The sequence below is a fragment of the Mustela nivalis genome (assembly GCF_964662115.1).
Source record: "Mustela nivalis genome assembly, chromosome: 7".
Lineage (NCBI taxonomy): Eukaryota > Metazoa > Chordata > Mammalia > Carnivora > Mustelidae > Mustela > Mustela nivalis.
The window spans coordinates 94,625,799-94,652,825 of record NC_139026.1 but is presented as its reverse complement, the minus strand read 5'-3'; the positions used below and the strand labels follow the sequence as shown (position 1 = coordinate 94,652,825).

At 38.7% G+C, this 27,027-nt stretch overlaps 1 protein-coding gene across 1 annotated transcript; it reads right to left on the bottom strand.

The window, feature by feature from the left end:
• Positions 1–22,022: 22,022 nt before the first annotated feature.
• On the bottom strand, positions 22,023–22,952 carry LOC309869899 (olfactory receptor 6C4-like; the record flags this gene model as incomplete). Its single annotated transcript, XM_082741666.1, has 1 exon — positions 22,023–22,952. One exon carries the CDS (start codon positions 22,950–22,952, stop codon positions 22,023–22,025), a length of 930 nt encoding a protein of 309 aa, XP_082597792.1.
• Positions 22,953–27,027: the final 4,075 nt, after the last annotated feature.

Genomic DNA, 27,027 nt, shown 5'->3' with positions numbered 1-27,027 from the left:
TCCTCCTCTCTCTCTGCCTACCTCTCTGCCTACTTGTGATCTCTGTCAAATAAATAAATATAAATAAAATCTTAAAAAAATCTTTTTAAATTTTCATCTTTACATTCATATTCTACCCCCTCATTGCATTTAACCTTAATTCTTGTATATATATAAGTTTTTCTTTAAAAAATTGGGACACAGTTTCTCCTAACAGACCAAAATATACCCTAAATATAGTGTATGGCTTTGTTTTAGTCTCCTGTCTGATCACATTCTTTGCTGTTTTTTTTTTTTTAAATTTTCTTCCTTTTAAAATCAACTTCTTATCAATTCCTTTTAAAAAATCTTTTAAAATTTTCATCTTTGCAGTCATATTTTATCCCTTCATTGTATTTACCCTTATTTTGGTATATATGTAAGTTTTTCTTTCTTTAAAGTTTTGGGAGGCAGTTTCTTCTAACAGACCAAAATACATCCAAAATATAGTGTGTGGCTCTGTTTTATTCACCAGCCTGATCATAGTCTTTTTTTTCTTTTTCTCCTTTCTCTCCCCCTAAACCCAGTATTGGGTCTTTTCTGATTTATTTAGTATTTTTTTGGTAGGGTCATTGTTACCCTTTTATCATTTTGTTCTTTCATTCATATGTTCCTCTCTGGACAAAATAACAAAATGGAAAGCCTCACCTCAAAAAAAAAAAAAAAAAAAAAAAAAAAAAAAAAAAAAAGGCAGTACTGACTGCCAAGAACCTAATCAATATGGACATTAGTAAGATGTTGGAACTAGAATTCAGAATGATGATTATAAAGATACTAGCTGGGATTGAAATAGCATTAAAGATTCCAGAGAATCCCTTTTTTGAGAAATAAAAGAACTAAAATCTAACCAAGTTGAAATAAAAAAGCTATTTGCCATCAAAAATGGAGGCTCTAGAGGAGTCAAGATGGCGGAGAAGTAGCAAGCTGAGACTGCTTCAGCTAGCCGGAGATCAGCTAGATAGCTTATCTAAAGATTGCAAACACCTGAAAATCCATCGGCAGATCGAAGAGAAGAAGAACAGCAATTCTGGAAACAGAAAAACAACCACTTTCTGAAAGGTAGGACCGGCAGAGAAGTGAATCCAAAGCGACGGGAAGATAGACCCCGGGGGGAGGGGCCGGCTCCCGGCAAGCAGCGGAGCAACCGCGCACAAAATCAGGACTTTTAAAAGTTTGTTCCGCTGAGGGACATCGCTCCAGAGGCTAAACAGGGGCGAAGCCCACGCTGGGTCAGCGTGGCCTCAGGTCCCGCAGGGTCACAGAAGGATCGGGGGTGTCTGAGTGTCGCAGAGCTTGCGGGTATTGGAACGGGAAAGCCGGCTGCAGAGACAGAGCCGACAGTAAGCTCACAGCTCGGTGTTACCTTGAACCGGTCGCAGGCTCGGTGAGCTCGGAGCGCGGCCGGAGGTCAGGCAGACGGGAGTGACTGGGCGCTGTTCTCTGAGGGCGCACTGAGGAGTGGGGCCCTGGGCTCTCGGCTCCTCCGGGCCGGAGACCAGGAGGCCGCCATTTGTATTCCCGTCCTCCGGAACTCTATGGAAAGCGCTCAGGGAACAAAAGCTCCTGAAAGCAAACCCGAGCGGATTACTCACCCCGGCCCCGGGTAGGGGCGGTGTAATTCCGCCTGGGGCAAAGACACTTGAGAATCACTACAACAGGCCCCTCCCCCAGAAGATCAACAAGAAATCCAGCCGAGACCAAGTTCACCTACCAAGGAGTGCGGTTTCAATACCAAGGAGAGCAGCAGAATTCCAGAGGAGGAGAAAGCCAAGCACGGAACTCATGGCTTTTTTCCTGTGATTTTTTTTAGTCTTGCAGTTAATTTAATTTTTTCTTTTTCATTTTTTGTGTTTTTTTTTTTTTTTCTTCTCGCCTTCGGGTAAAAAATTTTTTTTTTAACTGTTACCTTTTTCTTTTTTAACGATTTTTTACTAGTTTATCTAATATATATATTTTTTCTTTTTTACATTTTTCTCAGGTGTTTTCTTTTTTAAAAAAATTTTTTTTCTTTTCTTTTCTTTTTTTTTCTTTTCTTTGTTCTTTTTTTCCCCTTTCTTCCTTTTTGAACCTCTTTTTATCCCCTTTCTCCCCACTCACGATTTTGGATCTCTTCTAATTTGGTTAAAGCATATTTTCCTGGGGTTGTTGCCACCCTTTTAGTATTTCACTTGCCCCTTCATTTACTCTTATCTGGCCAAAATGAACAGACGTAAAAATTCAACACAAAAAAAAGAACAAGAGGCAGTACCGAAGGCTAGGGACCTAATCAATACAGACATCGGTAATATGTCAGATCTAGAGTTCAGAATGACAATTCTCAAGGTTCTAGCCGGGCTCGAAAAAGGCATGGAAGATATTAGAGAAACCCTCTCGAGAGATATAAAAGCCCTTTCTGGAGAAATAAAAGAACTAAAATCTAACCAAGTTGAAATAAAAAAAGCTATTAATGAGGTGCAGTCAAAAATGGAGGCTCTCACTGCTAGGATAAATGAGGCAGAAGAAAGAATTAGTGATATAGAAGACCAAATGACAGAGAATAAAGAAGCTGAGCAAAAGAGGGACAAACAGCTACTGGACCACGAGGGGAGAATTCGAGAGATAAGTGACACCATAAGACGAAACAACATTAGAATAATTGGGATTCCAGAAGAAGAAGAAAGAGAGAGGGGAGCAGAAGGTATACTGGAGAGAATTATTGGGGAGAATTTCCCCAATATGGCAAAGGGAACGAGCATCAAAATTCAGGAGGTTCAGAGAACGCCCCTCAAAATCAATAAGAATAGGCCCACACCCCGTCACCTAATAGTAAAATTTACAAGTCTCAGTGACAAAGAGAAAATCCTGAAAGCAGCCCGGGAAAAGAAGTCTGTAACATACAATGGTAAAAATATTAGATTGGCAGCTGACTTATCCACAGAGACCTGGCAGGCCAGAAAGAGCTGGCATGATATTTTTAGAGCACTAAACGAGAAAAACATGCAGCCAAGAATACTATATCCAGCTAGGCTATCATTGAAAATAGAAGGAGAGATTAAAAGCTTCCAGGACAAACAACAACTGAAAGAATTTGCAAATACCAAACCAGCTCTACAGGAAATATTGAAAGGGGTCCTCTAAGCAAAGAGAGACCCTACAAGTGGTAGATCAGAAAGGAACAGAGACCATATACAGTAACAGTCACCTTACAGGCAATACAATGGCACTAAATTCATATCTCTCAATAGTTACCCTGAATGTGAATGGGCTAAATGCCCCTGTCAAAAGACAAAGGGTATCAGTATGGATAAAAAAACAAAACCCATCTATATGTTGCCTCCAAGAAACTCATTTTAAGCCCGAAGACACCTCCAGATTTAAAGTGAGGGGGTGGAAAAGAATTTACCATGCTAATGGACATCAGAAGAAAGCAGGAGTGGCAATCCTTATATCAGATCAATTAGATTTTAAGCCAAAGACTATAATAAGAGATGAGGAAGGACACTATATCATACTCAAAGGGTCTGTCCAACAAGAAGATTTAACAATTTTAAATATCTATGCCCCCAACGTGGGAGCAGCCAACTATATAAACCAATTAATAACAAAATCAAAGAAACACATCAACAATAATACAATAATAGTAGGGGACTTTAACACTCCCCTCACTGAAATGGACAGGTCATCCAAGCAAAAGATCAGCAAGGAAATAAAGGCCTTAAATGACACACTGGACCAGATGGACATTACAGATATATTCAGAACATTTCATCCCAAAGCAACTGAATACACATTCTTCTCTAGTGCACATGGAACATTCTCCAGAATAGATCACATCCTCGGTCCTAAATCAGGACTCAACCGGTATCAAAAGATTGGGATCATTCCCTGCATATTTTCAGACCACAATGCTCTAAAGCTAGAACTCAACCACAAAAGGAAGTTTGGAAAGAACCCAAATACATGGAGACTAAACAGCATCCTTCTAAAGAATGAATGGGTCAACCGGGAAATTAAAGAAGAATTGAAAAAAATCATGGAAACAAATGATAATGAAAATACAACGGTTCAAAATCTGTGGGACACAACAAAGGCAGTCCTGAGAGGAAAATATATAGTGGTACAAGCCTTTCTCAAGAAACAAGAAAGGTCTCAGGTACACAACCTAACCCTATACCTAAAGGAGCTGGAGAAAGAACAAGAAAGAAACCCTAAGCCCAGCAGGAGAAGAGAAATCATAAAGATCAGAGCAGAAATCAATGAAATAGAAACCAAAAAAACAATAGAACAAATCAACGAAACTAGAAGCTGGTTCTTTGAAAGAATTAATAAAATTGATAAACCCCTGGCCCGACTTATCAAAAAGAAAAGAGAAAGGACCCAAATAAATAAAATCATGAATGAAAGAGGAGAGATCACAACTAACACCAAAGAAATACAAACTATTATAAGAACATACTATGAGCAACTCTACGGCAGTAAATTGGACAATCTGGAAGAAATGGATGCATTCCTAGAAACATATAAACTACCACAACTGAACCAGGAAGAAATAGAAAGCCTGAACAGACCCATAACCAGTAAGGAGATTGAAACAGTCATTAAAAATCTCCAAACAAACAAAAGCCCAGGGCCAGACGGCTTCCCGGGGGAATTCTACCAAACATTTAAGGAAGAACTAATTCCTATTCTCCTGAAACTGTTCCAAAAAATAGAAATGGAAGGAAAACTTCCAAACTCATTTTATGAGGCCAGCATCACCTTGATCCCCAAACCAGACAAGGATCCCACCAAAAAAGAGAGCTATAGACCGATATCCTTGATGAACACAGATGCAAAAATACTCAACAAAATACTAGCCAATAGGATTCAACAGTACATTAAAAAGATTATTCACCACGACCAAGTGGGATTTATTCCAGGGCTGCAAGGTTGTTTTAACATCTGCAAATCAGTCAATGTGATACAACACATCAATAAAAGAAAGAACAAGAACCATATGATACTCTCAATAGACGCTGAAAAAGCATTTGACAAAGTACAGCATCCCTTCCTGATCAAAACTCTTCAAAGTGTAGGGATAGAGGGCACATACCTCAATATCATCAAAGCCATCTATGAAAAACCCACTGCAAATATCATTCTCAATGGAGAAAAACTGAAAGCTTTTCCGTTACGGTCAGGAACACGGCAGGGATGTCCATTATCACCACTGCTATTCAACATAGTACTAGAGGTCCTAGCCTCAGCAATCAGACAACAAAAGGAAATTAAAGGCATCCAAATCGGCAAAGAAGAAGTCAAATTATCACTCTTCGCAGATGATATGATACTATATGTGGAAAACCCAAAAGACTCCACTCCAAAACTGCTAGAACTTATACAGGAATTCAATAAAGTGTCAGGATATAAAATCAATGCACAGAAATCAGTTGCATTTCTCTACACCAACAGCAAGACAGAAGAAAGAGATATTAAGGAGTCAATCCCATTTACAATTGCATCACAAACCATAAGATACCTAGGAATAAACCTAACCAAAGAGACACAGAATGTGTACTCAGAAAACTATAAAGTACTCATGAAAGAAATTGAGGAAGACACAAAGAAATGGAAAAATGTTCCATGCTCCTGGACTGGAAGAATAAATATTGTGAAAATGTCTATGCTATCTAAAGCAATCTACACATTTAATGCAATTCCTATCAAAGTACCATCCATCTTTTTCAAAGAAATGGAACAAATAATGCTAAAATTTATATGGAACCAGAAAAGACCTCGAATAGCCAAAGGGATATTGAAAAAGGAAGCCAACGTTGGTGGCATCACAATTCCGGACTTCAAGCTCTATTACAAAGCTGTCATCATCAAGACAGCATGGTACTGTCACAAAAACAGACACATAGATCAATGGAACAGAATAGAGAGCCCAGAAATAGACCCTCAAATCTATGGTCAACTAATCTTCGACAAAGCAGGAAAGAATGTCCAATGGAAAAAAGACAGCCTCTTCAATAAATGGTGCTGGGAAAATTGGACAGCCACATGCAGAAAAATGAAATTGGACCATTTCCTTACACCACACACAAAAATAGACTCAAAATGGATGAAGGACCTCAATGTGCGAAAGGAATCCATCAAAATCCTTGAGGAGAACACAGGCAGCAACCTCTTCGACCTCTGCCGCAGCAACATCTTCCTAGGAACAACGCAAAAGGCAAGGGAAGCAAGGGAATAAATGAACTATTGGGATTTCATCAAGATCAAAAGCTTTTGCACAGCAAAGGAAACAGTTAACAAAATCAAAAGACAACTGACAGAATGGGAGAAGATATTTGCAAACGACATATCAGATAAAGGACTAGTGTCCAGAATCTATAAAGAACTTAGCAAACTCAACACCCAAAGAACAAATAATCCAATCAAGAAATGGGCAGAGGACATGAACAGACATTTCTGCAAAGAAGACATCCAGATGGCCAACAGACACATGAAAAAGTGCTCCATATCACTCGGCATCAGGGAAATACAAATCAAAACCACAATGAGATATCACCTCACACCAGTCAGAATGGCTAAAATCAACAAGTCAGGAAATGACAGATGCTGGCGAGGATGTGGAGAAAGGGGAACCCTCCTACATTGTTGGTGGGAATGCAAGCTGGTGCAGCCACTCTGGAAAACAGCATGGAGGTTCCTCAGAATGTTGAAAATATAACTGCCCTATGACCCAGCAATTGCACTATTGGGTATTTACCCTAAAGATACAAACGTAGTGATCCAAAGGGGCACATGCCCCCGAATGTTTATAGCAGCAATGTCCACAATAGCCAAACTATGGAAAGAACCTAGATGTCCATCAACAGATGAATGGATCAAGAAGATGTGGTATATATACACAATGGAATACTATGCAGCCATCAAAAGAAATGAAATCTTGCCATTTGTGACAACATGGATGGAACTAGAGCGAATCATGCTTAGCGAAATAAGTCAAGCAGAGAAAGACAACTATCATATGATCTCCCTGATATGAGGAAGTGGTGATGCAACATGGAGGCTTAAGTGGGTAGGAGAAGAATAAATGAAACAAGATGGGATTGGGAGGGAGACAAACCATAAGTGACTCTTAATCTCACAAAACAAACTGAGGGTTGCTGGGGGGAGGGGGTTTGGGAGAAGAGGGTGGGATTATGGACATTGGGGAGGGTATGTGCTTTGGTGAGTGCTGTGAAGTGTGTAAACCTGGTGATTCACAGACCTGTACCCCTGGGGATAAAAATATATGTTTATAAAAAATAAAAAATTAAAAAAAAATGGAGGCTCTAATTGCTAATTGCATTTATTAGAATACCATATGGTTCCTCTTATTTCTTTTATTAATGTATTGTATCACATTGATTGACTAGCAGATGTTGAATCAACCCAGGAATAAATCCCTCTTGGTCACGGTGAATAATCATTTAAATGTACTGTAAAATCCTACTGGTTAGTATTTTGTTGAGAATTTTTGTATCTGTGTTCATCAGTGATATTGGTCTGTAATTCTCCTTTTTGATGGGGTCTTTATCTGGTTTTGGAATCAAGGTAATGTTTTCAGCATAGAATGTGTTTGGCAGTTTTTCTTTCATTTTTGTTTTTTGGAACAGTTTCAGAAGTATAAGTATTAACTCTTCTTTAAATGTTTGGTGGATGGGGCACCTGGTTGGCTCAGTGGGTTAAAGCCTCTGCCTGCATCTCAGGTCATGATCCCAGGGTCCTGGGATCAAGCCCCATATCAGGTTCTCTGCACAGTGGGAAACCTTCTTCCTCCTCTCTCTCTCTGCCTGACTCTGTCTTCTTGTGATCTCTGTCTGTCAAGTAAATAAAATCTTTAAAAAAATGTAAAAAAAAATGTTTGGTAGAATTCCCCTGGGAAGCCATCTGGCCTTGGAGTTTTTTTAGGGGGGGGGAGATTTTTGAATACTGAGTCAATTTCTTTGCTGGTTCTTAGTCTATTCAAATTTTCTATTTCTTACTGTTTCAGTTTTTGTAGTGTATGTGTTTCCAGGAATTTGTCCATTTTTTTCTGATTGCTCAGATTGTAATTTTTCAAAATTTTCTCTTATAGTTGTTTTTATTTCTGTGGTGCTGTTTGTGATCTCCCTCTCTCCTTTGTGATTTTATTTGTTTGGACCCTTTTTCTTTTCTTTTTGATAAGTCTGGCTGGGGGGTTTATCAATTTTATTATTTTTTTCAAAGAACCAGCTCCTAGTTTCATTGATACATTCTAATTTTTTTGTTTGTATATAATTTATTCTGCTCTGGTCTTTATTATTTCCCTTCTTCTGTTGGCTTTAAGCTGTATTTGTTGTTTCTTTTCTAGCTCCTTTTGGTGAAGTCCAGTTGTATATTTGAGACTTTTCTTGCTTCTTTCTTTTTTTTTAAAAAAGATTTTATTTATTTGACAGAGAGATAGAGATCACAAATAGGCAGAGAGGCAGGCAGAGAGAGGGGGAAGCAGGCTCCCTGCTGAGCAGAGAGCCTGATGCGGGGCTCAATCTCAGATCCTGAGATCATGACCTGAGCTGAAGACAGAGGCTTTAACCCACTGAGCCACCCAGGTGCCCCTTTTTTGCTTCTTGAAGTAGGCCTGTATTGTTATATACTTCCCTCTTAGGATCTCTTTTTCCCGTGTCCCAAAGGTTTTGGGCTATTGTGTTTTCATTTTCATTTGTCTCCATGCATTTTAAAATTTCTTCTTTAATTTCCTGGTTGACACATTCATTCTTTTGCATTATGTTCTTTAAGCTTATGTATTTGTGGTCTTTCTAAGTTTTTTCTTGTGGTTGTCTTCAAGTTTCATATTGTGGTCTGAAAATATGATCTCAGTATTTTTGTAGTTGTTGAGGTATGATTTGTGACCTACTGTGTGATCTCTTCTGGATAATGTCCCTCATGCACTCAAAAAAGAATGTGTGTTCTGCTGCTTGAGGGTGGAATATTCTGAATATATCTGCTAAGTCCATCTGGCCCAGTGTGTCCTTCAAAACCATTGCTTCCTTGTTGATTTTCTGCTTAGTTGATGTGTGTCCATTATTGTATGGGGGGTGCTAAAGTCTCCTACTATTATTGTATTATTATCAATGAGTTTCTTTGTTATTAATTGGTTTATATTTGGATGTTCCCAAGTTGGGGCATAAATATTTAAAATTGTTAGATCTCCTTGCTGAAAGACTACTTTATTATGTTACACTGCCCTTCTTAATCTCTTGTCTTTATCTAGTTTTTTCAAAGTAAGTATTGCTACTTTTGGTTTTCTTTTGGCATCTGTTAACATAATAGATGCTTTACATCCCCTCACTTTTAAACTGCAGGTGTCTTTAGGTCTAAAATGAATCTCTTGTAGGCAGCATATAGATGAGTCTTGTTTTTTTTAATCCATTCTGACACCCTATGCTTTTTGATTGCAGCATTTAGTCCATTTACTTTCACAGTGATTATTCATAGATATGAATTTACTGCCTTTCTATTACCTGTAGTGTCAGTGTTTCTGGAGATTTTCTCTGTTCCTTTTTAGTATTTGTTTCTTTTTGTCTTTCTCTCCAACTCAACTTAAGATTCCACCTTAATATATCTTTCAGGGCTGGTTTAATGCTCACAAACTCCTTTAGATTTTGTCTGGGAAACAATTTATGTCTCCTTTTATTCTGAATGATAGCCTTGCTGGATAAAGTATTCTTGGCTGCATATGTTTCCCATTCAGCAGATTGAATGATATATGATATATGATATATGATATATGATATATGATATATGATATATCATGCCACTGCCTTCTGGCTTGCCAAGTGTCTGTGGAGAGATCTGCTGATAAGCTTACCTGTCTTCTCTTGTAGGTTAGGGTTTTTTCCCTTCCTGCTTTCAGAATTCTTTTCTTTTTTTCTTTCTTCTTCTTCATATATATATATATATATATATTTTGGTGACTTATCAGCCTTTCTTTTTTTAAAAAATTAATTAATTTATTTTCAGCATAACAGTATTCATTATTTTTTCACCACACCCAGTGCTCCATGCAATCCGTGCTTTCTATAATACCCATCAGCCTTTCTTTTAAAATTTATTTTTATTTTTTAATTTCTTTTCAGTGTTCCAGCATTCATTGTTTATGCATCATACCCAGTGCTCCATGCAATATGTGCCTTCCATAATACCCACAACCAGGCTCACCTAACCCCCCACCCCTCTCCCCGCCAAAACCCTCAGTTCATTTCTCAGAGTCCACAGTCTCTCATGGTTCATCTCCTCCTCTGATTTCCCTCAACTCCCTTCTCCCTTCACCCAATGTCCTCTGTGTTATTCCTTATGCTCCACAAGTAAGTGAAACCAGATGATATTTGATTCTCTCTGCTTGACTTATTTCACTTAGCAAAATCTGTTCCAGTCCCATCCATGTTGATACAGAAGTTGGGTATTCATCCTTTCTGATGGAGGCATAATACTCCATAGTATATATGGACCATATCTTCTTTATCCATTCATCTGTTGAAAGGCATCTTGGTTCTTTCCACAGTTTGGTGACTGTAGCCATTGCTGCTATGAACATTGGGGTACAGATGATGCTTCTTTTCACTATATCTGTATCTTTGAGGTAAATACCCAGTAGTGCAATTGCAGGGTCATAGGGAATCTCTTTTGTTAATTTCTTAAAGAATCTCCACACTGTTTTCCAAAGTGGCTACAGCAATGTGCATTCCCACCAAGAGGTTTCCCCTTTCTCAACACCCTCTCCAACACACGTTGTTTACTGTCTTGTTAAACAAGACAGTCGGCCATTCTTACTGGTGTAAGGTGGTATCTCAATGTGGTTTTGATTTGAATCTCCCTGATGGCTAGTGATGATGAACATTTTTTCATGTGTCTGTTGGCCATTTGTATGACTTCTTTGGAGAAGTGTCTGTTCATGTCTTCTGCCCATTTTTTTGACATGATGATCTGTTTTGTGTGGGTTGAGTTTGAGGAGTTCTTTATAGATCTTGGATATCAGCCCTTTGTCTGTATTTTCCAAAAGAAAAGAGAAAGGACCCAAATTAACATTATTAAGAATGAAAAGGGAGAGATCATGACTAACACCAAGGAAATAGAAACAATCATCAGAAATTATTATCAACAGTTATATGCCAATAAATTAAGCAAGTTAGATGAACTGGATGCATTCCTGGAAACCTATAAACTTCCAAAAGTGAACCAGGAAGAAACTGACAAGCTGAATAGACCGATATCTAGTAAGGAGATTGAAGCAGTGATCAAAAAATCTCCCAAAAAACCAAGAGCCCAGGGCCTGACAGATTCCCTGGAGAATTCTACCAAACATTCCAAGAAGAAATGATACCTATTCTCCTGAAGCTGTTTCAAATAATAAAAGCAGAATGAAAACTTCCAGACTCTTTTTATGAAGCCAGCATTACCCTGATCCCCAAACCAGGCAAAGACTCCATGAAAAAGGAGAATTTCAGACTAATATCCCTGATGAATATGGATGCTAAGATTCTCAACAAGATCATAGCTAATAGGATCCAACAGTACATTAAAAAGATTATCCACCATGACCAGGTGGGATTTTTTCCATGGGGTGCAGGGGTGGTTCAACATTCACAAATCAATCAATGTGATAGAACAAATAAAGAGAAGAGAGAAGAACCACATGGTCCTTTCAATTGATGCAGAAAAAGCATTTGACAAGATACAACATCCATTCCTAATTAAAATGCTTCAAAGTATAGGGATAGAGGGAACATTCCTGAACTTCATAAAATCTATATATGAAAAACCCACAGCAAATATCATCCTCAGTGGGGAAAAGCTGACAGCCTTCCCTTTGAGATCAGGAACATGACAAGGATGCCCAGTCTTGCCACTCTTGTTCAATGTAGTACTAGAAGTCCTAGCAACAGCAATCAGACAACAAAAAGAAATAAAAGATATTCAAATTGACAATGAAGAAGTCAAACTGTCTTCACAGATGACATGATACTTTACATGGAAAACCCAAAAGACTCCATCCCAAACTACTAGAACTTATACAGCAATTCAGAATGCTTTTCTTATCCCTGCATTTTTACTATGATATGTCTTGGTGTTGGCCTAGTTTTATTGATTTTGAGGGGAATTCTCTGTGCCTCCTGGGATTTGGATGTCTCTTTTTTGTTCCCTAGATTAGGGACGTTTTCAGCTATAATGTGCTCAAATAAACTGCCCCCTTTCCCTCTCTTATTCTGGGATTCCTACGATATGAATGTTATGATACTTTATGAAATTGTTGAGTTTCTTAAGTCTACATTTGTGAGCCATTCTTTTTCTATCTTCTTTTTAGCTTCATTATATGCCATATTTTTTTCTATTTTATTTCTTTTCAGTGTTCCAGCATTCATTGTTTATGCATCACACCTAGTGCTCCATGCAATATGTGCCCTCCATAATACCCACCACCAGGCTCACCCAACTCCCTATCCCCCTCCCCTCCAAAACCCTCAGTTTATTTCTCAGAGTCCACAGTCTCTTGTGGTTCATCTCTCCCTCTGATTTCCCCCAACTCCCTTCTCTCCTTCACTCCTCCATGTTTTTCCTTATGCTCCATAAGTAAGTGAGACCATATGATAAGTGACTTTCTCTGCTTGACTTATTTCACTTAGCATAATCTCTTCCAGTCCCATCCATGTTGATCCAGAAGTTGGGTATTCATCCTTTCTGATGGAGGCATAATACTCCATAGTATACATGGACCATATCTTTATCCATTCGTCTGTTGAAAGGCATCTTGGTTCTTTCCACAGTTTGGTTACTGTAGCTGTTGCTGCCATGAACAGTGGGCTACAGATGGTCCTTCTTTTCACTACATAATTTTATCTTCTATATCACATATTCATTCCTTTGCTTCTTCCATACTTATTGTCATTACATCCAGTTGGTTTTGCATCTGGTCACAGTACTTTTTATTTCAGCCTGACTAGATATTAGTTCTTTTATATCTGTGCTAAGGGACTCCTAGTTGTCTATTATACTTTTTTTCTTATAGATTTTATTTATTTGAGAGAGAGAGATAGAGAAAGAGAACATGAGAGCAGGATGAAGGGTAGAAGAAGCAGACCCCCTGATGAGCAGGGAACCTGATGTGGGGCTGGATCCCAGGACCCTGGGACCATGACCAGAGCTAAAGGGAGACAGTTAACTGACTGAGCCACCCAGGTGCCCCTACCCTGCTTTTCTTAAGCCCAGCTAGTATTCTTATGATTGTTGTTTTTAAAATTCTGATTAAGGCAATATTACTCAACATCTGTTTCTATTAGATCCTTTACTGTGACGTTTTCTTGTTCTTTCTTTTGGGGTGAATTCTCCTGCATCTTGGTATTTTGTCAAGGTCTGTCTTCTGTGCGTTATGAAAGCCTATTCTGTTTCCTATTTCTGAGAGTTATGGCTATATTAAGAAAAGGTTATATACTATCTAGGTCCTGGCATTTTGAGAAGTATCCCAAGTGTATGCTATGTGCACTCTGCTATTGTGTTTTGGCTGCTCCTTTCTAAAAGTCAGTTGTTCTGCAGAATTTCACCTTGCTTATGGTGGGGAGTGTTTGGACCTTGGCCAGAGTGTGGTGAACTTTAGCTATGTGTGTTTTGGTCTACTTGTTAAAAGAGGCTAGATCCTGTCTCCCTTAGAGCTTAAGGTAGGCAGCAGTTTATGATTAGTTAATGTGGTGTGTGCAGGGGTGTTTTGTGTTGGTCTTCTGGGGGAGGGGTCCCCTGCTCTTCTGATTATTAGGCACACTTGCCCTAGTTCAGAAACATCTGCACTGTACAGGGGGTGGGGTCTGGTATAAGTGGCTCAAGCCTCCACTGTGGGGCACTGTGGTGCTTGCTGAAATCCACATGTCCTGATGGGCAGTGGGGGAAATATGACATCAGCTGGCTCTCTCATCTCAGGAGAGGGCAGTTTGCACCCGCCCTGTTCAGGAAGTCATAGAAAAGTGAACTCTCCTTGTTTGTCCCAGGCATCCCCCAGATCCCTGCCTTGACCCTTTGTCCGAGCCATCTGCCCACCCAGCAGTGCAGTGCTCCTGTGGTTTATCTTGGGTGTACCTGCTGGGTTTCAAAACTCCAAATTTTTAGGGACCCATCATAGCTCAGACCTGTGCTGATTCTCTGGGGGAGTGTGACCCTGTGGCTGGTACCATTTTGCCCCAGAAGGGCAGTTGCACAACGGTGTAGGGCTTGGAGTTTGTGGTAAAGCTCAGCAAAAAGCAAGCCTCCAGGTTATTGTGGTCAGCAGGTATCTCTGTTTGTAAGCTAATGAATGGCACAGTTGTTCCTGGAGAGGCAGTACCACCTCTCCCAGATGCACTCCAAGAAGGGAAACTATTCCTCACAGTGTGACCCAGGGGGATCCTCAGACAACAATTCCTGCTGCTGGGCCTCTGCCCTCCTTCTCTACAGAAGCACCTCTGTGCCTTCCCCAAGCTCCACCTATGATGGTGCAGATTTCTAAAATTTTAGTCTTTGAGCTCCATGGCTTGTAGAAGCTTGCAATAATCAGCCCATCTTTTTTTTTTTTTTAACCCATCAGTGGATCAGTGGTTTAGGGACATGTCTTTCTTGTGCAATGCTTTGTCCTCTGTTCACACACTCTTTCTCTCCTCTCTTCTGATTAGGGCTTCCTCCCTTCGGCAGCACTGCCAGTTCTTTTCTCCCCCACATCACATCTCTATATCTCCTACCTTCCATGATGTGGCCTTTTTTTCTCCCTCTAGTTGTACAGTTTGTTCTCTCAGTCCTTAGATGATTTTCCTGGGTGTTCAGAATGATTTGGTGTTTATCTAGCTGTGTTTGAGGGATGAGGCAAACATAGGGTCTTCCTACTCCTTCTCCATCTTAACTTCTCTTCTGAAATCTACTCCTCTTGAATCATTTTCTCACCTCAGCCATATCCTTGCCACCCACTTACACCCTTTCTCTTTATCTGCTCCTTTTCCTAACCACTAAAGTAAGCTTCCTCGGGTTTTAAAAATATTTCACAGCAGGCCTTCAAATAGTTGGATCATTTGTATATCCCTGATAATGAGTGGTGTTGGGCATCTTTTCATGTGTCTGTAGCCATTTGTATGTCTTTGGAAAAAATGTCTGTTCATATCTTCTGGCCATTTCTTAACTGGCTTATTTATGTTTGGTGTTGAGTTTGATAAGTTCTTTATATATTTTGTATACTAAAACTTTATCAGATATATTATTTGTAAATATCTTCTCCCATCCTGTACAAATTAAAGCCGCAATGAGATAGCACCTCACACCTGTAAGAATGCCTAAAATTAACAACACACAAAACAGCAGATGTTGGTGAGAATGTGGAGAAAGGGGAACCCTGTTACACTCTTACACTGTTGTTGGGGATGCAAACTATGCAGCCACTCTGGAAAACAGTATAGTGTTTCCTCAAAAAGTTAAAAATAGATCTATCCTATGACCTTGCAGTTGCTCTACTGGGTATTACTAAAAGGATACAAATATAGTGTTTTGAAGGGGCACAAGCACGCTGATATTTATACCAACATTATCAATAATGGTCCAACAATTGAAAGAGCCCAAATGATATCCATTTGAATCCTGCAATTTGCAATGCTGTGGAAGGAGCTAGAGTGTATTATGCTAAGTGAAATAAGTCAGTTAGAGAAGGACAAATACCATATGATTTCACTCACATGTGCAATTTAAGAAACAAAATAGGTGAACATAAGGGAAGGGGAAAAAAGAGAGAGGGAGGCAAGACATGGAGACTTTTTTTTTTTTAAAGTGAGAGAGGGAGTGCATATGAATGGTAGTGGAAGGGTGGAGGGAGAAGGAGAGAGAGAATCCCAAGAAGGCTCCACACCCAGTGTGGAGCCTGACAGGTCTCCATCCTACAACCCTGAGATCATGACACAAGCTGCAATCAATAGTTGGATGCTTAACTGACTGAGGCATGCAGGCATGATAAGAGACCTTTATATAGAGAGAAAAACTGAGGGGTGATGGAGGGGGGGTGAATGGGGGATGGACTAAATGGGTGATGGGTATTAAGGAGTATGCTTGAGATGAGCACATGGTGTTATATGTAAGTGATAAATCACTGAAATCTACACCTGAAACCAGGTGACTAACCAAATGACCAACTATAATTTAACTAAAAACTTGAAATAAAAAAATAAATTAGTTGGATCAGAAGTTAGATTTACAGAAGATGAATTAAAATCCTGATCTAGAGTGGAGTCAAGAGATGTAATTAAGGATCTTCTTAACCTCAGGAAGATAGATAGTTGCTGCAGAATTCATAATTTGTTAGCTACATATTCTCCCAGATTACTGGACTTACACTAACTAATTCTATTAGCTGTCAGCCCCTTGGATGGGGGAAAAATAGCTACAAGCTGCAGCATGGGAAAGATCAGAAAAAGATTAAAAAAACAATCTTAGTTCTGGGAGGAGTAACATCACGAAGGTGTTGGAATAAGAGATCCCCCAATATTATTTCTTCTCACCAGTGATAATTTGGCAACTATCCATGGCCTAAAGTGCCTATATGGGAGCTTTGGGATCCAGGTAGGAGATTGTGAAGCATTGGCAGAGTCCAAGACAAAGGAGAACTGTTTTGAGAAGGCAATCCTACATCCAGGTAGCTGACTTGCCCACTTGTAGTCCTGCCTATAGACTTAGAAACAGTATACCTTATGGATTTAGCTACAGCCCCATTTGGCCTTGGCCTTGTTATATCAAAAGGGACTTAGGGAGGGGTCATGCCCGACTGTGTTTTGGGATATAGATATACAGAGTTTGGTGCTGGGTATGGACTCTGAAGTGGCCTATTAGCCGGCTCCAAACTGTCTTGATCACAGTCCAGGAGCTCCTGGAGGTAAGCCTGCCAAACTCAGTCCTGCTGTATATTTCAGAGCTGTGCCTGAGTTCCAGTGCCTCCCAGTCTGGGAGTAGTCCTGATGGTTCAAGAACCTGGCAGGAAACATTTCTTTCTGTGCCCCAGAGATTCTGAAAGAGCCCTATGCTCAGCACCAACTACTCCCAGTTGCAGTTTATTAGTCTTGTTGGCACAGGGGCCTAGCAGGAGGTAATGCAATTTATACATCTGGAGATCCTAAAATGTCTCTATACTCAGATCCAGGCCCTCTAACTATTGTCAGGGAGCAGTCAAGCCCACCTAGTGACCTGGCAGAAGACCAGACCATCTGTGCCTCCAGATCTTTGTCTACAGATATCATTCTTGGCAGCCTTAGGACTCAGGTCCAACCTCTGTCAGCCATAGTATGGGATAAATCCTGACCACTCAGGCACCCACTCAGTGACCTGACAAACTCTCCCAGGGACCTGGTGGGACCCACATCTCTTTGCATAACTGGAAACAAACCTTCTGTCTAAGGACCAAACTGTGGATCCTGAAGCAGACCTTTGTCCCAGTGCCACATGACTGAACAAAGTCCTGGAGGCAGTTCCATATACAAATTGCAGATTCTGAAGCAGACATTTGTCCCAGTGTCACCCTACTGAACAAGGCCTTAAAGGCAGTCCCATCTACCTAAGGGTCAGAAAGGATCCCCATACACTTGAGCTTCTGGTAACCATCCCATCAACTGCAGAATTACTGCAGAACCAGCAATAAGTTCCTACATGCCTCCAACCCAACACAACTGTGATTGTAGAAGTAATCCCATCGGCTTTGAAAATTGGGAGAGGAAGATATTTACCTAATGAAACCAGTGTGTAAAACCTTAAAGAGATGTTTGCTGCTTTAAATGCACAGCCATCATTTCAAGCCTACATGGATCACAAAGAATCAGACAAATATATTACCAAAGGAAACTAATAAAGCTCCAGCATCAACCCCAAAGAAATGGAGATCTACAAATTGCCTGACAAAGATTTAAAAATAGTCATTTTAAAGACACCCAACAAAATGGAAGAGAACACATATAGACAACTAAACAAAATCAGGAAAACAATGCATGAAGAAAATGAAGAAAATGAAAAGTTTAATAAAAATGCACATACACACATGGAACAATATTATCCAGCTGTTAAAAAATTAGGAAATCCTATGATTTGTAGCAACATGGATGGGACTTCATGGCATTATGCTAAGTAATATAAATCAGAGAAGTACAAATACTGTATGATCTCATTTATATGTGGAATAAAACAAAACAAGAAAACCCCAATTCACCAAATTCAAGGAAAGAGATCAGACATATAGTAACTAGAGATGGAGGATGGGGGAATAGAAATTGGAGGAAGATGGCTAAAAGGTATGAATTTCTAGTTCTAAAAAAAAGAAAATTACTAGGAATGTAATTTACAATGTAAGGACTGTTGTTAACACTGCTGTATGACATATAGGAAAGTTAAGAAAGTACATCCTAACAGTCCTCACTACAGGCAGAACAATCTTTTTTCTTTTTGTTCCTTTTCTTCTTTCTTTTTTTTTATATTGCATTTATATAAGATGAAGGATTTTAGTTGAATCTATTGGGATATATGTTCCACAATATATGTAATCAAACCATCGTACTGTACACCTTAAACTTACACAGTGATGTATATCAACTATTTCTTCATAATACTGGAACAAAATAGACACTGAAAATAGAATCACACAGAAATCTTGAGGTGAAAAATACAGTGAGAGAACTGAATGAAAGTTCAATAGAAAGCTTCAAAAGACAGGTTCAGTGAATGAAAATGAGTGAAGTAAGCTTATGTGAATTATGGGACACAAACAAACAGAGTCTAAGGAGAGAGAAAGGGAAAGAAAGCTTATTTAAAGAAATTACAGTTCTGAAGCCTGGCTTGTTCAGTCAGTAGAGCATGCAACTTTTAATACTGGAGTTGTGAGTTTGAGCCCTGTGTTGAATGTAGAGATGACTTTAAAATAAAATCTTAAGGGGTGCCTTGGTAGCTCAGTCAGTTAACTGTCTGCCTTTGGCTCAGGTCATGATCTCAGGGTCCTGAAATCGAGTTCTGCATTGGGGCTTAGTGGGGAGTCTGCTTCTTCCTCTCACTCTCCTTCTGTGCTCTCTTTCTCTCAAATAATGAAATAAAGTCTTAAAAGAAAAACAAATAATAAAATCTTAAAAAAAATTTATAGCTGAAAACTTCCCAGATCTTGAATTTTGGTAGAGGCATGGACACCCCGGTACAGGAAGTTCAAAAGACCTCAAGCAAGTTCAACTCAAAAAATACCCCAAGACACATTAAAGCATTAAAAGCAAAGCCAAAGAGAATCTTGAAAACAGCAAGAAAAATACAACTCATTACATATCCAGAAACTGTCATAAGGTGAACAGTGGATTTCTTTGCAGAAACCTTGCAGGCCAGGAAGGAATGGGTTGTTACATTCAAAGTGTTGAAAGGAAAAACTGCCAACAAAGAATACAATATTTGGTAAATTGTACTTTAGAAATGAAGAAGAGAGAGACATTTCCAGAAAAAAAAAAAAAAAAGAAAAAAAAGCTAAGGGAATTCATCATCACTAACCTTCTTTTACAAGAAATTCTAAAGGGGGATATTCTAGTTGAAATGAAAGGACTCTAAGTGACAGCATGAAACATATAAAAGTATAAAAATCACTGATAAATACATGTTCAAATACAGAATACCTTAATGCTATAATGGTGGTACATAAATCACTTTTATCTCTAGCATAAAGATAATAGTATTAAAAACAACTATAACTATAATAATGTGGAGTGTTCTAAAAAGATCAACTATATCCAGTTGATTGATGACATTGTTCGCTTCTTCTATATCCTTGCTTATTTTCTGTCTATTAATTATATCTATTACTGAGAGAGGAGTATAGAAGCTATCAATCATAATTGTGGCTTTTTTTTTCTTCTTTGAGTTTTATAAGTTTATAATTGTGTGATGTACATATACATTTAGGGTGTTTTCTTGGTGAATTGACTTCATTTTGATTATGAAACATTTCTCTTTATCCCCTGTATTTTCTTTGCTCTGGAGTCTACTATGTCTTATATTAATATGGCCACTCCATTTTCCTTTTTAAAAAAATACTTATTTATTTTAGAGAGAGAGAGAGAGAAAGGGTGAGAGTGAGAGACCAGGAGGAACAGAGCAAGAATGATGGAAAGAAACTCAAGCAGACTCCCTGCTGAGCATGGAGCCTGATGCAGGCTTTATCTCAGGACCTTGAGATCGTAACTTGAGTCAAAATCAAGAGTCAGATGCTAAAATGACTGACCCATCCAGGTACCTCCATCTTTCTTTGGATTAGTGTTTATATCTTTTTTTTTTTTTAAAAGATTTTATTTATTTATTTGACAGACAGATATCACAAGTAGGCAGAGGAGGCAGGCAGAGAGAGGGGGGAGCAGGCCCCCTGCTGAGCAGAGAGCCCAATGCGGGGCTCAATCCCAGGACCCTGGGATCATGACCTGAGCCGAAGGCAGAGGCTTTAACCCACTGAGCCATCCAGGTGCCTCTAGTGTTTATATCTTGTTTCATTCTTTACTTTTAACTTTATATTTGAAGAGAGTTTATTGTAGACAGCATGTTGTTAGGTCATTAAAAAAAATCAATTCTGACAATCTATTTAAGTGGCATGTTTGGATCACTTACATTTAATGTAATTAGTGATGTGTTTGTATTTAAGCCCATCTTTTGGTTATTTTATTCCTGCTTCTTTCCTCTGTTTTAGTTCCTTCATTTTTCTTTTTATGCCTATGTTTGGGTTATTTGAAAAATTTTTTAGTTATTTCATTTAAATTCATTTATTTATTATGATTTTTGACTGTATCTCTTTGTTTAATATTTAGAGCAATTTCTGAGGAATTATAATACACATAGTTAACTTTTCCCAGGTTATATAGAGTCAATAATTTGCCATTTTATTTTTATTTTTTACTGTTTTAAATAGATGAAGATAACTTAATATCATTGTTTCTTTTCTCTCTCCACTTTAGTCTTTAAAACATCAATCCTTAAAAATTTTGGATGCTGGTTCCTAAGGCATTCTTAGGAATCCCTTTCACTCTCAGCCTCATTAGGTTCATCTACAAAATGACGCCTGAGCGGGGTGGCGGGAGCTGCGTGCTGTGCTGTGCCAGAGGGGGAAGAAGATTAAAAGAAGCCATTAAAGAAGCTTGCCTCCATGCGTGTCTCCGTGTCGTTCTTGCTGGCAAGAGCGACACTGAGGGTTTTGAAGGGGTGGGGGGTAGGGTGGGTGGTTGGGGAGCCAGGTGGTGGGTATTAAGGAGGACATATGTTGCATGGAGCACTGGGCGTGGTGCAAAAACAATGAATACTGTTATGCTGAAAAGGAATAAAAAAAATACATAATTACTAGCATCTTCTGGAAAGTATCTAGTATTTCTTAAAATTTGGATAACATTCTGAAAGAATTTTATTAAACTAACAGCTTCACATATAAAGCTAAACTTTACTGGTTTTAAGCCCAGGACCATCAGTCTTGTGACATTCTAGAAATTTTTTCTGGATTCTCCAGTCTTATACTCAGACTAATAGTGTTATACAGTGACATCCTTTTCCTATGAAATTTATCTACTAAGGGGTTAAATTTATATCTTTAAAAACTGTATTAGAAATTAAAACAAAACTTAAAAAATCTACTTATTAATTTGTTTTAAAATAACTGTGATAAGCACATTTCTTCTTAGGACAATAATGTATTTTTATTTTAAATAACTTTATTTTCAAAATACTATGAAGAACTGAATTGTCTTACATTTTTGCCATTTTTTCAAATGTCCAACTAAAAATGTCTATTAACTAGAAATAAATATGTAAACTGTGTTTTGGAAAGAGTTAGCCTCATTGGCAAGTTGGAAACATAACTTTGACACCTCTTTTTGATATACTCATCTGAGGTGTTGCTTTAATAAGGAGAGAGGGTTAGAGAAGCTGTCTTATGCTTTCCATAGGGAGAAATTTCATTCATATTGTTGAGATTTTCTTGGAGTTTGAGGTTCTTACCTTCACTAAATGCTCATAATCTTCCTGGTGATGTCCTTGAAAGCTTGTTTTACTTGTTTGTTCCTTAGAGTGTAAATGAATGGGTTCAACAAAGGGGCAACTGAGTTATTGAGCACAGCTACTCCCTTATTGAAAGCAACTCCTTCTCTTGCTGAGGGCTTTATGTACATGAAGATGCAGCTGCCATAAGAAAGGGAGATGACAATCATGTGGGAAAAACAGGTGGAAAAGGCCTTTTTCCTTTGCTGAGCAGAAGGGATCCTGAGGACGGTCCAGACGATGTTTGTATAGGAGAGAATCACCAGTACCAGGGTGACCACCAAGGTGACAACTGCTAAGATAAAGTCAAGCAGCTCCAGGAATCTTGTGTCTGAGCAAGATATTTCTAGGAGGGGTCCATAGTCACAATAGTAATGATTCAGCATGTTGGAGGCACAGAAATCCAGCTGACTGGTGAGGATGATTGGGGATATGATGATTAGAAATCCAGCCAACCAAGAGCAGAGAACCAGCTGGATGCAGACCTTGCTGCTCATGATGGTCAAGTAATGCAAGGGTTTGCAGATGGCCACATAGCGGTCATAGGACATGGCAGCCAGAAGGTAAAACTCTGTGGCTCCGAAGAAGATGGCAAAGAAATACTGAGTGAAACAGCCAGCAAAGCTGATGGTCTTGTTGCCAGTTGTGATGCTGAACAGCAGCCTGGGAGTGAAAGTGGTTGTGAAGGAAATTTCTAAGAAGGAGAAATTCCGGAGGAAGAAATACATGGGAGTCTGGAGGTGGGAGTCCAGTAGTGTAAGGGTGATGATTGTCAGGTTTCCAATGATGCTGAATATGTAGGTGAGGAGGAGAAATATAAAGATTATAGGTTTGACCTCTGGGATGTCTGTTAGTCCCAACAGAATGAATTCTGTCAGAAAGGTTTGGTTTTTCATTGCTACCCTTCGCTGCCTATAAAGGTACAAAGGAAAGAAGTCAGTCATGAGAATGGAAGGAGGAGTTCAGGAACATTAGGAAGCTAAACCTTTTTTATTGAATTGGTTCAAATGTCCATTTTCTGTCATTGAGATTTTCTATTGGTCAGAGTGACTCTTCACAAGAATTATTTTTAAATTTTTCACAGAGGAGAATTTTCTCCATGGCTCCATTTTAGGCTCTTTCATAGCCTACCTTCTAAATCAATGTCTAAGGTATCACTCTCTCCATTTTTTATTTTTTATTTTCAATTTGAACATTGAGTCTACCTTAGGTTTTCTATTATATCTGGTAATTTGGTAGTGGTGTCTCATTTCCATCCCGTTCTTGGTCTCAGTGTGAGAAGAAAAGCTGTGTTATCTTCCAGTTGAGGAGCCTTTAGAAAGGAGTCAACATTACCATTATAACTGCAGTATCCAAGGATGCCCTCAAGTTTCCTTCAATATTTTCAATTTGTGGACCACTGTAAGTAGTATCATCAGTCTCTAAATCTTTGCTGCCAGTTTCTGCCTTCCTTCAAGTCTCAAGTTTCCTGTCCTAGACGGTTTTAGCAGCAGGACAGATGATATCTCTCCAAGAAGAGATCCGCTATCATTTTCTTTCAGATCCATGTTATGAGTAAGAATGTAATTTTACTCTGGCTGGACAAGTAGAACTGAAATAAAAAGTTGCAAAACTCATTTAGGAGTTTCTTTTTTAAAAATTATTATTATTATTTTTTTAAATTTATTTTTTATTTTCAGCATAATAGTATTCATTATTTTTGCACCACACCCAGTGCTCCATGCAACCCGTGCCCTCTATACCCACCACCTGGTCCCCAACCACCCAGCCCCCGCCCCTTCAAAACCCTCAGATTGTTTTTCAGAGTCCATAGTCTCTCATGGTTCACCTCCCCTTCCAATTTCCCTCAACTTCCTTCTCCTCTCTAACTCCCCATGTCCTCCATGCTATTTGTTATGCTCCACAAATAAGTGAAACCATATGATAATTGACTCTCTCTGCTTGACTTATTTCACTCAGCATAATCTCTTCCAGTCCCGGCCATGTTGCAACAAAAGTTGGGTATTCGTCCTTTCTGATGGAGGCATAATACGCCATGTTGTATATGGACCACATCTTCCTTATCCATTCATCCGTTGAAGGGCATCTTGGTTCTTTCCACAGTTTGGTGACCGTGGCCGTTGCTGCTATAAACATTGGGGTACAGATGGCCCTTCTTTTCACGACATCTGTATCTTTGGGGTAAATACCCAGGAGTGCAAAGGCAGGGTCATAGGGAAGTTCTATTTTTAATTTCTTGAGGAATCTCCACACTGTTTTCCAAAGAGGCTGCACCAACTTGCATTCCCACTAACAGTGGAAGAGGGTTCCCTTTCTCCACATCCTCTCCAACACATGTTGTTTCCTGTCTTGTTAATTTTGGCCTTTCTAACTGGTGTAAGGTGATATCTCAATGTGGTTTTAATTTGAATCTCCCTGAGGGCTAATGATGATGAACCTTTTTTTCATGTGTCTGATAGCCATTTGTATGTCTTGATGGGAGAAGTGTCTGTTCATATCTTCTTCCCATTTTTTGATATGTTTGCCTGTTTCGTGTGTCTTGAGTTTGAGGAGTTCATTATAGACCCTGGATATCAACCTTTTGTCTGTACTGTCATTTGCAAATATCTTCTCCCATTCCGTGGGTTGCCTCTTTGTTTTGTTGACTGTTTCCTTTGATGTGCAGAAGCTTTTGATTTTGATGAAGTCCCAGAAGTTTATTTTCGCTTTTGTTTCCTTTGCCTTTGGAGACATATCTTGAAAGAAGTTGCTGTGGCTGATATCGAAGAGATTACTGCCTATGTTCTCCTCTAGGATTCTGATGGATTCCTGTCTCACGTTGAAGTCTTTTATCCATTTTGAGTTTATCTTTGTGTACGGTGTAAGAGAATGGTCGAGTTTCATTCTTCTACATATAGCTGTCCAGTTTTCCCAGCACCATTTATTGAAGAGACTGTCCTTTTTCCACTGTATATTTTTTCCTGTTTTGTCGAAGATTAATTGACCATAGGGTCCATATCTGGGCTCTCTACTCTGTTCCACTGGTCTATGTGTCTGTTTTTATGCCAGTACCATGCTGTCTTGGTGATCACAGCTTTGTAATAAAGCTTAAAATCAAGTAACATGATGCCCCCAGCTTTATTTTTGTTTTTCAACATTTCCTTAGTGATTCGGGGTATCTTCTGATACATTTAGGAGTTTCTAATGAAAAACTTGTTTGCTTAGGGCACTATGTATACCATACTTTGAGAAGCTGAGTAATTGTTTTTTGTTTATAGGTGAAGAACAGGGTTCTGAACAGTTACATAGCTACTATAATAAAATTTAAGGTGAATTTAAAATTTAAGCTGAAGAGTAAAATTTAAGCTAAGTTTTAAAAAACTTCTCTGTAGTTCTCAAACTCTCAAAGCCATTTTCAGCAGATAACACACTTACGGTTTTTTATTAATTTGCAAAATTTCCTCTGGCATGAACCTCCACATCTACCTTTCTTTTCTCAAGACATTTCTGTCTCTGTACTCATCTTCTCATATCTTTGTTCCAGAGAGTAGATGACTTTCTTGTGTCAGAGGTCAGTTTCTTTCTGACTCTTGTAATAACTGTCATTGGGGGCCCGAGTGGCTCAGTCTGTTAAGTGTCTGACTCTTGACTTTGGCTCAGGTCATGATCTTAGGGTTGTGAGATTGCTCCCTGCCTTGGGCTCTCCACTGGGCATCGAACTTGCTTAAGATTTCCCTCTCTCCCTCTTGATCTACCCCCTCCTTAAAAATAGTAACTGTTATCTATTGCGGACTTAATAGGTGCCAAGCCTTTATTTGATTACCATAACAACACTTTGGGATAGGAACATTACTATCTCCATTTTGCAGATAAGGAAACTGAGGTTTGGAGCAGTTCATAAGTTGTTCCGAATCCTACAGCTAGTGTATTGTGGAGCCAGAATTCTAATCCAGGGCTGCTTCATTCATGGTGCATGCTCAACTATGAGACTGTGTTGATTTTCCATCCTCATCCAGGCACAGAGTGATTATAACTATTATCTCATTCTTATTGTTGAGATAATGTGCTTTAATGATACTATGAAGATAATAGTGGTGATGATGTTGAAACCGAGGCTGGGAAAGTTTCAGTGATTTAGCCAAGCACACACAGCCCGCAAATTCTTCTATCCTAAAATACCCCTGGACCAGACTCACTTTTTAATTTTCTAACATATTTATTAAATAGTGATTGCATATTCTTTAAAAAATATCTGTATATTTATATTTTATCTCTACCTTGTCTTTGATTTTTTTCTTCTAATATTTTCTTAACTTCTTCCTTTAACCAATAGCTCTTTCTTCATTTTTCCTCCTTTCTCCAGACTCTCATGATGTGTCTCTTACTGTGGCTGTACTTTCTCTTAAACACATTTTTTAGAAGTTGTTTGCCGGCTTTAGTTTCTAAATGAGGAAAACAATCCTATCGTACACCTATCTTATTATGCCTCTCAAATCGGTATTCCTCGGCCTGAACTCTTATTTCACTTTCAGGTTCATATTTTTAACTCTCTATATTATATTTTGGGCATATTCCCAACAAATCAGACTTAATATTTTAAAATATATCTCAGCATCATTTTTTCACTGTGACAAAACCTATTTAAATTTCCAAACTTCTCAAGTTTTTTTTTTGGTTAAATGTCAAGAAGTTTACTTTTGAAAAACAAAAGTTATTCAATAAGTGTTGGTTCTCTTGCTCTTTCCCTGGTCTTAAGGAACTTACAGTCTATTTTTGGAAAGATGCCATATACACATAAAATAGACAATGGTTAATTCCTGAATAGACTATATCATTATGTTAATTCTTATTTTTAAAATATTATTTTATAAAAACTGACACTTTTGTCACTCCCAAGTTTTCTGTCAGAAGCTAGTTGAGCAAGTTCTGCTTATAGACCATTGATCTAAATTTAATTTCCTGTATATTTAGCCATATACATCCAAAAGGAAA